Source organism: Oryctolagus cuniculus, chromosome 7 (assembly GCF_964237555.1).
Source record: "Oryctolagus cuniculus chromosome 7, mOryCun1.1, whole genome shotgun sequence".
Taxonomy (NCBI): Eukaryota; Metazoa; Chordata; class Mammalia; order Lagomorpha; family Leporidae; genus Oryctolagus; species Oryctolagus cuniculus.
The window spans coordinates 105,321,898-105,335,245 of NC_091438.1; the positions used below are offsets into that span (position 1 = coordinate 105,321,898).

General features: G+C 40.8%; 1 protein-coding gene across 1 annotated transcript in view; it reads right to left on the reverse strand.

The window, feature by feature from the left end:
* Nucleotides 1-13,348, reverse strand: part of IL23R (interleukin 23 receptor) — an 80,539-nt gene that overhangs the window by 21,695 nt on the left and 45,496 nt on the right. Inside the window, exon 7 of the mRNA XM_070078295.1 lies at nucleotides 1,796-1,952. Coding sequence (XP_069934396.1) covers nucleotides 1,796-1,952 — 157 coding nt within the window. The remainder of the gene's footprint in view (nucleotides 1-1,795; nucleotides 1,953-13,348) is intronic.

The following is a 13,348-nucleotide window of genomic DNA, read 5'->3' on the forward strand; positions in this document are numbered from 1 at the left end:
TTTGTTAATAGTAGGAAAAAATGGAAATAACACAAATTATTTATTTAGTATGATTTAAATAAGGAAATTACTAAATAAATAAATAAATTGTAATACATTCATAAATTAAAAATAGATAAATTAATAAATAATTGTAATACATTAATTAATTGGAAGGTTGCACAGCCATTAAATTAGTTTTTAAAAACTAGACTAAGAAAATCAGGATATAAAACAGAATACACACCATAGCATCAATCACTAGAAAAATAGGTGAATAGGAAAAAAAAACCTAGTATTCATTAAAATGTAAATAACAGGTGTTTCTCTGTTGTATATTATAAGTTTGAATTGCTTTTGCAAACAAAAAATAAAGAAACACATTCTCAAAAAGATTTAATATTAGCACTTTCCATAGCATGTGTTCACTTCCTCAAATAAGAATTTGTGTCAAGAAAATAATCTTTTGTTTGTCTTAGCTAACATACTAAACTTAGATAACTGCAAGTTTTCAGGAGTATTTAGCATATTTTTCCCCTTCAGGAATTTTTCTCCTTAGGAAAAAAGCCTTTCAATTTAAACTATTGAAGAGCAGGTGTGGTGTTCTTATTCCCTATTTCCTGGTACTTAAAACCTTACCTATGGAGAACAGCCTGATATACAGCAGGTGATGGTTGGGAGACCTGGACTGAGTTTTGTATTCCTGTCTCTGGCAGCCCAGCCCCAGTTGTTGTGGGCATTTTGGGAGTGAACCAGCAGAAAGGAGTTCTGTCTGCCTATTTGTTTCTCTTTTATGCCTCTTCACCTCTCAAATAAATAAAAATTTTTAAAAGATAGAATTGATAGTATTGGAAAAAAATAAAGAGACACTTATTCATTTAATGTATTTCTAAGAGTTGGGCATTAGGGGGCGCTAGAAGAGCTTTTCAGCTCATCTGGCTCCTCTTGCTCCCTCTTATTTGTCTGCTATTAATAACGCCAAAGCATTTTGAAAACATAATCCTAAAATGTAATAAGAATGATATTAACAATACTGTGATTATGATTAAATCCTTCAGTCTTAAGGGGAAATTTTTAAATTTAGTGCATAAGCTACCTTCAGTAAGGGGGTGTCTTCAGATAAATGAGGCTGTTATAAAGTTTTATGACAGCTAAAATAGATTTTTTTTATTATTACACTTGAAGTCCATTTGGTTAAGATGTTATAGAATGACTTGGGTAAGTGGATATAAAATTAAAATAACAATATTAAAAATAAGAAAATATTCTACAGCTCTACCACCCTGAACACACGAGATCTCAGCTGATCTTAGAAGAAGAAAATATGAAACATCCTGTTGTTGAGAGGATAATTAATCTCAAGTTTCTGATTGGTTTACATATAGTAGTTAACCAGTGTTTATTGATAAGATTTGATTTGTGTCCCTTTTATCAGAATGTCTTAATGAGTTTAATGTAACTATTTTTCAAGACAAGATCTTTGATTAATTTACACCCCACAATCACATAAGACATTTGCACACGTGAGATTTTTGAGAACTCCCTACTTCCCATGGTGGAATCAAACCCTTGGTGGGTGGGGATGGTGAACATGCATCTCAAACAGACACCCTTACGTGGTTTCTATGCCCAGGTATGTTTGAGGACTATTGCATCAATTATAGTCAGTCTCAACAAAATCAAAGAAAAATGACAATTCAGATTGTTTTTTCAATTCTGGTATAAGTCAAACAGGAAAAAAAAATATGTACTTAGAAGAGAAACAAAAGTTAAAATAAATGAAGCCTAAGAGAATAAAGTCAATAAATATTCTCACCTTTTTCAGGTGTCCTATGAAAGAAGGGTGTACTCCAGGGCTGCCAGTACTTTTTCCCTGTTTCTTGACATCTCACTTGAAATATATATGTAATGTTTAGCTCCAGGCAGAATTCTGACTGTTGCACATATGTAAAGTTGGTGTTTAATTTTCTAACCTAAAATGGATGAATGACAGTGAAAATACAGTATACAGTGAAAACACAACAATTATTCCATTCAGCAGAAACGTATGAGCGCCTTTTATCTTCTAAGCACTCTTCTAGAACCTGGAAAAACAGAAAGGGATAGAGCACTGTTAATGCAAGTGTCTTTCAAAAAGTTCATGGCAAGATGAAATTAAAAGTATGAGCTCATTTTGGTGCAAAAAAACTTTCTAGTAATATTTGGACAATGTATATTGTGAGAAAGCTAAGATGGATTTCAATTCATTCTTTTTTTTTAAGATTTATTTTATTTGAAAGGCAGAGTTACAAGGTGGGGGAGGGGAGGTAGAGAGAGATTGTCCATCTGCTGGTTCAATTCCCAATGGCCACAGGTGGAGGATTAACCAAGTGAGCCACGGCGCCGGCCCCAACAAGGCATCATTTTGAAAAGGGTCTCTATCAGAGCATGAATTCTGTTCAAATTGAAACAAGGACAAACATCAAATTTATGGTGATGCTTGGGGCCAAAATGATAAAATCATCGACGTTTTACAAATTTTATGGTAACATTTCCCCAGAGAAGTCAGGAGTTTAAAAGTAGATCATTTATTTTAAGAAGGGATGAGACGATGTTGAAGGTGAAGCCCATTGCAGCAGATCATCTTCCCCAACTTGTGAGGAAAAAATGATCCCTGTTTGTGCCTTAATCGGAGAGACTAACAATTCACAGCAGGAACAATAGCCAGCACCGTAGACACTTCAGCAGGTACCTCTCACACAGTTATTCTGATTGAAAAGTCAGGGTTGAATAAAATTTTTGCTTAATGGATGTCAAACCTGTTGCATCCAGATCAGCTACAGTCAGGGGCAGAACTTTCGATGGAAATTTTAAACACATGCATCAAGATCCTGAAGCATTTCTTTGAAGAATTGTAATAAGAGTTGAAACATGACCTTACCAAAAACAGTCCTGAAGACAAAGCACAATTAAAGTAATGGCTACCAAGAGGTAGAAGTGGTGCAAAGGAAAATGGGTCAGTCAAGAACAAAGATCATGGCAATGGTTTTGGAGATACTCCAAATTGCTTATTGACTTTCTGGAGGGCTCGAGCGTTATAAACTTCGCTGGTCAGCAGAGTGGAGAAAGTTAGACAAAGCTTTAGCAGAAGGACTCCCAGGAAAGTTTCAGGAAAGAGTCCTTGCGAGCTACAATGGTCCTGCTCATTTCTCTCATCAAGAAACACCAATTTGGGGGGAGATTTTTAATCATGGAGGTAAATATTCTTTAAAAAATGTGTTTATTTATTTGAGAGGGAGAAAAGGAGAGGGAGTGGGAAAAAAGGGAAAGAGAGAGAGAGAGAGAGAGAGATCTTCCATACATTGATTCGTTCCCCAGTTGCCTGTAACAGGCAGGAGTAACAGAAGTCAGGAGTCAGGAATTTTATCCAGGTCTCCTCCATAGGTAGCAAGGACCCAAGAACTTAGAACTTGGGTAATTATCTGCTGCCTTCCCAGGCACATTAGCAGGGAGCTGGATTAGAAGCAGAGGACAGGACTCAACTGGCACCCCAACATAGAATGATGGTGACTCAAACATTGGTTTAACGTACTGTACCACAACACCCACCCTTGGGAGAGTTTTGAGGGAAAGTCAGTAGGAATTGACCTTACAATCTTGATTCAGCTCCTTCTGCATTATTTTTATTTCCTAATCCTAAGAAATCTTTAGGAGTTACTGATGTGGTGCAATGGGTTAAGCCTCCATATGTGACGCTTGCATCCCATGTCGGGGGACTAGTTTGAACCCCAGATATTTGGCTTCTTATCCAGCTTCCTGCTGATAGGCTTAGAAAAGCAGCAGAAGATGGCACAGGTTCTTGGGCCTCTGATACCCAACAGGAGACCTGGATGTTGTTCCTGGCTCCTGGCTTTGGCCTGGTTCAGCCCTGGCAAGTGTGGTCATTTGAGGAGTGAACCAGCAGTTGTAAGATCTCACTCTCTCATTCTCTCTGTGTCTCTACCTTTTAAATAAATTAAGTAAATCTTTAAAAAAATCTTTAAAAGACTTCCATTTTTCTGCATTTAACAATATAAGAAGACTGCACTGATATGGTTAAATTTCCAGGATCCTTAGCTCTTCAGGGATGGACTAAATGACTGATGTCATGCATACAAAAAAGTCTCTTAAACTTCATGCAAACGATGCTGAGAAATAAAGTTCATATTTTTTATTTGTATCTTTTACTTTCATTTTTTCCAGGAATATTTTGAAGACTCTCACATGTATATGGGAGGGAAATAATAAAGAAAGTACTTAAGAATACTGAATCATAAAAATCCTATGTATATATTCCATTCTTTTTTATATAAAAAGAAAATAACTGAGGAACAAACTTCAAATCTCTTTTCTAGTGCACTACAATGTGCTATAAGCTGTAACAAAAAATGACCCCAAACAAGCTGTTTCAGTTGGAAGAGGAAACCAAAGTACTTGAACAGTGTATTACAGTAAGTGACTTACTGAAAAAAGCAAAGCATGATTGAAAGGCAGACATTAAATACATCTAGAAATGCACTTATATAATGATTTGGAGAAAACAGTTACCAAATGCTCATGAAAAAGAAAGTTAAAGCTATCAGGATGAAAAACAACAACAATAAGGTTTCAATGTCATTCAGGGAGTCCTCTATTAAAATCCAATTTTAGCATAAATCTTTAAAGCTTATAATACATTGAAAATGTAAAATTCATGAGGATACCTGTTGAGAGAATGGCATGGTCCCTGAAAGATATCAGAGTTTCTATAACTCATGGCCCTTGAGATTTTCAGCTTTGTAAATATGACTGATGGGCACCTGGAGTCTCCTGGAATCCAGGAGAGGTTTTGGTTATTGCGTCCAAGATTTGACTTTCAAATGCACTCTGCTTTATAATAGCTTCCCCTGCAAGGAAGTTGTTATCCTCCAATATGTCTCGTACCATTATGTTTACAGATAAAGTTCCCTTGAAGAAAAGAAATACTCTGAAGTGCAGCCAGAATTCAAAATAGAAAGAAGACTTTTTCAAAGACAGATTCTATTGTGTGTATTTAAGATATCCAAAGTGTTATGGGACACATGTACCCAGTAAGAAGGTTACCATAGTGAAGTATATCAGCATATCCATCGTCTCACATAGTTACTCCTTCTGGTCTGTTTTTATGGCAAGAGCAGCTAAATTTTGTTCACTGAGCATGAATCCCATGTGTAGTACAATTTTACTATCTATAGCTCTCATGTTCTATGTTAACTCTCTAGACTTGTTCATTCTATGTAACTATGATTTTGTATTTTGTATACGTCTCCCCAAAGCTTTCATGACCATTGTTTTCTTCTCTATTTAGATTTTTTAAAGATTTATTTATTTATTTGAAAGTCAGAGTTACACAGAGAGAAGAGAGGCAGAGAGAGAGAAAGGTCTTCCATCTGATGGTTCACTCCCCATTTGGCAGCAATGGCCAGAGCTGTGTTGATCCAAAGCCAGGAGCCAGGAGCTTCTTCCAGGTCTCCATGCAGGTGCAGAGAGGCCCAAGGACTTGGACCATCTTCTACTGCTTTCCCAGGCCATAGCAGAGAGCTGGATTGGAAGTGGAGCTGCCGGGACTTGAACCAGTGCCCATATCGGATGCCAGCACTTCAGGCCAGGGTGTTAACCTGCTGCACCACAGCACCGGCCCCTCTATTTAGATTTTTAAAATATATCCTACTGGTAAGTGAAAAAGAGGCTCTTTTTCCTGCCTTATATCCTTTGCCTTTGCTGTGTATCCTTGAGGGTCTTCCAAATCTGCACTTGGTCATGTGGCTTCTTTGGGCCAATGGACTGTTAGTGAACACAATGCAAGCAGAAGGCAGGAAGGTGCTACTGAGATTGGGCTTAAGTGCTCTTGCTGTCTGCCATCAGCATGAGTATGACACACCCAGGCTAGTCCATCAGTCCCAGGAAATGGACTGTGGACATGTAGAGGAGAAACCATGGTCAGGCCCGTGAGCAAGTCAGCTGAACAGCAAGCAAAGATCCGCTCTTAGCTGGACAAGCTGAACCCCCTAATGGCGAGGAATGAATGTTTCTTATTTGCCCTTCACTTCAGTTTCTATGGCAGATTGTTATCCATGGTTGTAGGACTAGACACAGATATAAACTTTCAGGTTATAAAGTAAAGCAAGAAGAAGATTTGAAGTTCTAGAACTTCTGTATTTAACTGGTAACATTAGGCAGGAAGACAGACATAAGCCTGTGTGTGTGTGTGTGTGTGTGTGTGTGTGTGAAAGCCAGGAAGTTTGTGTAGTTGAATGAGGGAAGGACCTAGATGCCTTGGGGAGATCCAGCCCTTGGGAATCTTCCTGTCATTAGGTTTCTGTCTCTTCACTCCCAGGACTTCCCAGGGGAATCCTCTTGGCTAAGCACCCAGGGATCTTTCTGTCTGATTACACTGTGTGATTAACCACCCCTCCCCTGGCAACGGGTGGGACTCTCATGTGTGGGAAGCCTTCCATGTGTCAATATGCCGCAGGAAGGTGTGTGGGGAAAAGTTCACCCCATACGCATAAACACCCCAATCTAAAGCAGAAGGGACACTCAGTTTTCTGCTGAGTAGCTCGCCTGATCTGTAAGGTGTAACTCCTTCATCAAACTTTCCTAGCTTGCTAATCACCAATCTCTGTCTCTTTCCTGAATTCTTTTCTTGCAGTGAGACAAGGATCCCTGTTCCAGCCATACCCATAGTCAGCAGTGGAGGAAGTCTGCGCGACCTTGCCTGCAGGCTTGAGGAACGTCCCAAGTCTAGCTGACTTCTTCCTTTTCCCCACCTTGTCTGTCTTGCTCAACAGGCAGCCATGGTCTCTTTTTGCTGTACCTGTGCAGGCATGAGTTGAGCAGTTAAATGCCAGACTGAAGGAAAGAACTCAGGAAGTGGCCAAAATATTCCCAAGGGAAGTTATGAACCACTTTAGTGGCCTCTAAAGACCACTACAAAGTGATAATGGGCTTTTATTCATTTCCCAGATTACACAAGAGATTTGCAAACCCTTAGGTATAACCTGGGATCCTCACTCTGCTTGGAGACCTCCATCTTCAAGTAAAGTAGAAAGGCCCAACCAGAGCCTAAAGAAAGAATAGAGAAAAATTTTCCAGGAAACCAGCCAAAATTGACTTTTAGTTCTCCCAGTTGCCTTGCTCAGAATTAGGACAGGGGCTAACTCCCAGCTTTCCCTAAGTCCCTGCGAAGCTTTTTATGGAAGGCCCTTCTTCCATTCAGACGTCCTTGTAGAAATAGAAACAAATAGTGCTGTTAAATACTGCATTTCTCTAGCTCAATTTCTTTCTCTTTTAAGACTTTTTTTTAAAATTTACTTTAAAGGCAGAATAACAGACAGAAGGAGAGAGAGAGAGAGAGAGAGAGAGAGATATCTTCATTATGCTGGTTCATTCTCCAAATGGCTGCAATGGCTGGAGCTGGGCTGGTCCAAAGCCAGAAGCCAGGAGCTTCTTTCAGGTTTCCCACATGGATGCAAGGGCCCAAGGACTTGGGCCATCTTCTACTGCTTTCCCAGGTGCATTAGCAGGGAGCTGGATCAGAAGGGGGGCAACAGGGGCTCGAGCTGGCACCCATATGGAATGCTGGTACCCCAGCTTTTCCCACTATGTCACAGTGCCAGCCCTGAAAATTCTAATTTAATACACATCATCTGTCAGTTTGCCTCCCTCTTACAGAAGGTGTGTACTTTGTGAACTGTCTCTCTACCAGTGCTTACCCATCAGTTGGATGAAGGCTCTCCACACTGGCCCATGTTTTATCTGCCATATATATTTCCAATGTCTCAGCTCCCATACTGACACTCTTACATAGCACTTCTCAGGCTTCACAAAGAGTTGGCTTCCTGCTCCCCATCCTGGTGGACATTAGCACTCTGGCCAGGGTAGCAAAAGTAGCCACAGGAAGAACTGGGACAGTCTCAGCAATCAAGGTCTTTGTCAACCTCTTCACTGAATTAGCTGGGCTTAACATCCAGGTTGAGGCCTCCCTCTTCACCCTCCAAAATCAGATCAACTCTTTGGCTCCAGTCTTTCTTCAGAATGGGTAGGCCTTAGATTTGCTAACTGCTGCCCAAGGGGGCATTTGTGATTGTTGTTTTGTGGTCATACTGGACAGGTGCTAAATCATAGTCAATGTATCTTGGACAACTCCAGGACCAGACCACACAGGGCTGGAATTTTTGGCCTAGCATCGTGGATATTCTGGCCATTGCTCCTCCTTGCCACTACTTCTTCCATACTCTTACTACTTCTCTTTAGACTATGTGTCTTTAATTTTGTCTATAATAGAATACAAGCCACCCAGGTCCAGAGGGTGATGAGACAGGGTTTCCAGCCTGTCGTGTCCGATGATATGACCATCATCACGTCCAATGATATGGATTGTTCAGGGCAAACTTCCTAGACTGCTGCTTTCAAATACCACAGGACCGTCAATAACAGAATACCCATAACCAGCTCTGTGCACCTATGGAAGCAGGAAGACGCTATAAAAAAGACAGACCTCCACCCGTGCTACCCACGTCAGGTTCTTGGGTTACTTCTCTTAATGGGGGAATGTTAAGCAGGAAGACAGACATAAGCTCGGGTGTGAGAGTGAGAAAATAAACACAGGAAGTTCATGCAGCTGAACGAGGGAAGAGACCTAGATGCCCTAAAAGCAACCTGATATTTGCACATCAAAGACCTACCCAACAGCATTGTGGGGGAGGCCCCCTCCCAGCAATCTCCTGTCCTTGTGTAGCAACATTGTACAGGGATCAGGCACCCAGGACTCTCTCTGCCCAACAACGCTCCAGGGGAATTTTCCTGGCCCTGCACCTGGGAACCTTTCATCTTGTAACCCTGTGTGGGAAGCCTTCCACCCAGCAATATCCCAGAAAAGGCAGGGGGAACAGCAGGAAAAAAATTGTCATTTGTCTTGTATTTGTAAAATCTCGTGTCTAGACACAGAGGGGGCACTCTGGCCTCTGCCAACCTGGCCACCTGATCTGTCAGGTTTATTCCTTCAATAAACTCTGCTACTTTCTTATCATCAACCTTTTCTCTTGAATGAATTCTTTTCTTAAAGGAAAACAAGGATCTCTGTTTCAGCCATTCCAGGAACAGTGAGGAAGCAGATGTACTAAAATTTTGCTGCTTAAAGTGGGATCCAGCATGATTGCCAGCTAAATAGTGGATTTGGCGGTGGTTTTGTTCAGATATGCAATTTATAAAGTAGCTTTTGGTGGTGTAACATGGTGACTTCACTGCTACTGTACATGTATTTCTTATAAGAGAAGCTCATTGTGTTGTTTTCTGATATGGTAATACTTTGAGGCCCTAAGCTAGGTCTCACTGTGTGTTTAGTAAATGTGTCTCTGGGTGTATATCCTCACACACTTGTATAACTTCTCCTGAAGGTGTTGGACACTACTGGTGTCAATCACCTATTGAGATGATTCTTATTCTTAGGAGAGTTATTCTTAGGCATAATTAAAACTTAGAAGACAAGTTTAAATGAAGAGCAAACAAATATCTGTATGGAAACTGCTGTCTTACTCCATAGATTAGATATAAAAGGATATCACAGAAAGTTTGTGGAAAATATACATGACCTTTAAATTCCTTTTTCATGAATATTTGGAAGTCTCCTCAAACAGGAGGAATATCCTTATGTTGGTTAAAATGGTGTCTACTGTGTGGATTAAAAACTTAAGCTAGATTGGATGTAGCCTACCAACCATGGGGAGTAGTCATATTTGCTAATTCAGGTTGTGCCGTGGCTAGTTTTTCTTTCATATATTTATTTTTTCTTCCTTAAGTTTTAAAAATTTACTCATTTATTTTTATTTATTTGAGAGAGAGAGGGAGTGAGAGAGAAAGAGATATCTTCCATTCACTGATTCAATTCACAAATGTGTGCAACAGCCAGGGCTGAGTCAAACTGAAGCCAGGGGCCTGGAACTGAATCTGAGTTTCCCACATGGGCAGAAGGGCCCAAGTACTTGAGCCATCACCTGTTGCCTTCTGGATGCACATTAGTAGAAGCTGGAATTGGGAGCCATGTTTTCATCCCAGGCTCTCCTGTATGTAGGCATCCCAAGTGGTGTCTTAAATACTACACCAGGGGCTCACATTTTGGCCTACCAGATTAAGCCACCGCCTGCGAGGCTGGCAACCCATATGGGTGCCAGTTTGAGTCCCAGCTGCTCCACTTCCAATTCAGCTCCCAGCTGGTGTGCTGGGAGAGTAGCAGAGGATGGCCCAGGTCCTTGGGCCCCTGCACCTATATAGGAGACCTGGAAGAAGCTCCTGGCTCCTGGCTTCAGTCAGCCCAGCCCTGGCTATTTGGTCATGTGGGGAGTGAACCAACAGATGGAAGATCTCTCTCTGTTTCTCCTTCCTCTCTCTCTCTATAACTCTGATTTTCAAATAAATAAGTAAGTAAGTAAATAAGTAAAAATATATAAAAAGAAAACCGCTACACCAATACCTACCCCTAATTTCTTCTTGCTATCTGTGAGACTTTACTAAACTCTGCTTTAAATGTTCTGGTCTGGACTCAGCTCCACTACTGCGGAATTGAAATAGAGGCTGAGGCAAATGAGGAGGGGCAAGATGTTTGTAAATGTTCTTAAAATGCAACTGAATCATCTCCAAGGGCAAAATCTGAAGCTTTCACTTGGAGGCGTTTCTCAATAAATCAATATTCTCCCATCAGTGTCAGCCTCGTAACTCATCACAAGGACGGTTTCCTTTAGCTTCCTCAGTCTGTAGACAGCTTAGCTAAAGAGATAGACACGCATTTTCATCATGCACATTTTCAGGCAGACTTCTTTGCACTCCCATTGTTGCTGCATGGTCCCCTGGAGGTCAGGATGAAGGTCACAGTGATAGCTGGCATTCCCTGGACATTAATGCTATTCCAGGTTCTGGGCTTTTAGATTGTGTGATTCCTCACCACTCACTCTCACACAACTGGATGAGGTAGGCGTTTGTCTTACCCATATTTTAAGTATGGGAATAATGAGACATTGAGAAGACAAAGATGTTGATCAAGTACGCACAGCTGGAAAGTAGTGAACAAGGTTTTGAACTCTGGAGCGTGTATTTTAGCCTCAAGGCTTTCCTTTTGGCAAACATAAAGCAAGTCTTCATTCTGGTTATTGTGACTTGGGTAGCTGGGTAAAACGGTAACTCACTTTTCTCTGTGTCAGTGGATGTATTTAGAAGCTTGGTAGAGGTGTTAAAATATGAGTTTTGAAGCAAAACCTGATCTTTCATTTTCTCGATTTTTAAAGATTTTATAAGGGGAGAGAGAGAGAGAGAGAGAGAGAGAGAAATGTCTTCCATCTGCTGTTTAACTTTCCAAATGCCCACAACAGCTGGGGCTGGGCCAGGCAAGATCTAGGAGCCAGGAGCTCCATCTAGGTCTTCCACATGGGGAATAAGGATTCAAAGCCATCATCTACTGCCTTTCCAGGGTGCACATTAGCAGGACGCTGGATCAGAAGTGGAGCAGGAACTCAGACCCAGGCACTGATATGGAATGTGAGCATTCGAAGCAACATCTTCACTCTGAACCAGATGCCTGCCACCACTTCATCATATTTTTAAAAGATTTATTTATTTGAAAGGTAGAGTTACATTGAGAAAGGGAGACACATACAGAGAAAGATGTTCTACCTGCTGGTTCACTCCCTAAATGTCCACCACAACCAGTGCTGGGCCAAGACAAAGCTGAGAATCAGGAGCTTCATCTGGATTTCCCATGTGGGTGGCAGGGCCCCAAGCACTTGGCCATCTTCCACTGCTTTCTCAGGCTCATTAGCAGGGAGTTGGATTAGAAGTGGAGCAGCCAGGAATTGAACCAGTGCCCATATGGGATGCCAGCATTGCAGGAGGCTGCTTAGCCCACTGCATCACAATGCCAGCACCTACTTTTTTTTTTTTAACTGGGTATCTAAAATATTTATTGGTTCTAAGACAAACACTTAGTTACTGACTGTGTAAAGTCCAGAAAAATCTGGCTGGATCTCTCTTGAGCTCTATTTTCTCATTTATGTAATGGAGCCAATCTTGTCTATTGCAAAGGATTCTTATGAAGATGATATGAGACAACATTTTTTCAGTTCCTTCATTTGCCACTGCTGGTAAGGAGATTTTGAAAAGTAACTCAAATTTACTGTCCTGGTGGCACATGCAGCACCACTAGGGGGAACAGAGAACTGAAGTTTCAAGAGAAAACAGTGGTTTTTGAAAACCTTCAGAGATGCTAATTATATGCAGCTGCAGCTGTACACTACACAATGATATTCCAGTCAACAACAGGCCACATACAATTATAAAGCTGAAAAATTCCTGTTACCTGGTGATGTCACGACTGTCGAAAGTGCATAGCCTAAGGCATTACTCACGTGTTTGTGGTGACACTGGTGTAAGCAAACCCACTGTGCTGTCAGTGGACTAAAACTGTAGTGCACACAATTATGTCCAGTACATGATACTCAATGATGACGATAAATGCCTATGCTGGTGGTTTGGGTATTTACTCGCCTACTTATTGTTATTTTAGCATATTCTCCTTCCACTTACAAAAACAATTTGACTTCAAAACAGCGTGCTGTGCTAACCCAGCACAGCCGCAGGTGTCTCTTGTTTACCATACCTCCTGATTGCATCAAGAGACCACGTCCAGGGGCTTACCTGTCCCATCTAGGTTTGAGTAATTGCAATCTATGAGGTTTGCATAATAAGACTGCCTAACGACACATTTCTCAATATATATTCCTGTTTTAAGCAACAAATGATTACAATTTCTTTCTATTTTTAAGCACTCTTATAGTTGACTACTTTTTATTTACACCAAATAAGGGAGTTTAGTATCTTTAGTATTACTCTATTACTGTGGCCTGCACAAAGGACTACACTAGGTCACCCCATTTAATTCCAAATCTAAGAACTTTACTTGGGTTGCTTTTTTACCCAAACTTCCCCCATGCCAAAGGAGCCCAGCAGGATCTTCATTGGGTTGTTGATACAGCGATGCAAGGACTCCTACTTAAGTGCAATCAAATGACTGTGAAGTTCACATTTAGATGTAAGGGAAGAAGGGTGAATGAAGGCTCAGGTCTCAGGGTAAAATCAGTGAAATCAGTATAATGTCAGCCTCACTTGCTTGACACTTTAAGAACATCTTACTCAGCAAAATGGATGTTCAGAATGGTGAGGCTGAAGCAGTAGAGGCCTTTGAAGTCATGTCAGTCACCAAAGAAGCATTAAATTTTGTTTCATGTATGTTTCAGTGTGTTAAATGTACATCATTTTACTTAAGCCCCTAAAATTAGATAACTCA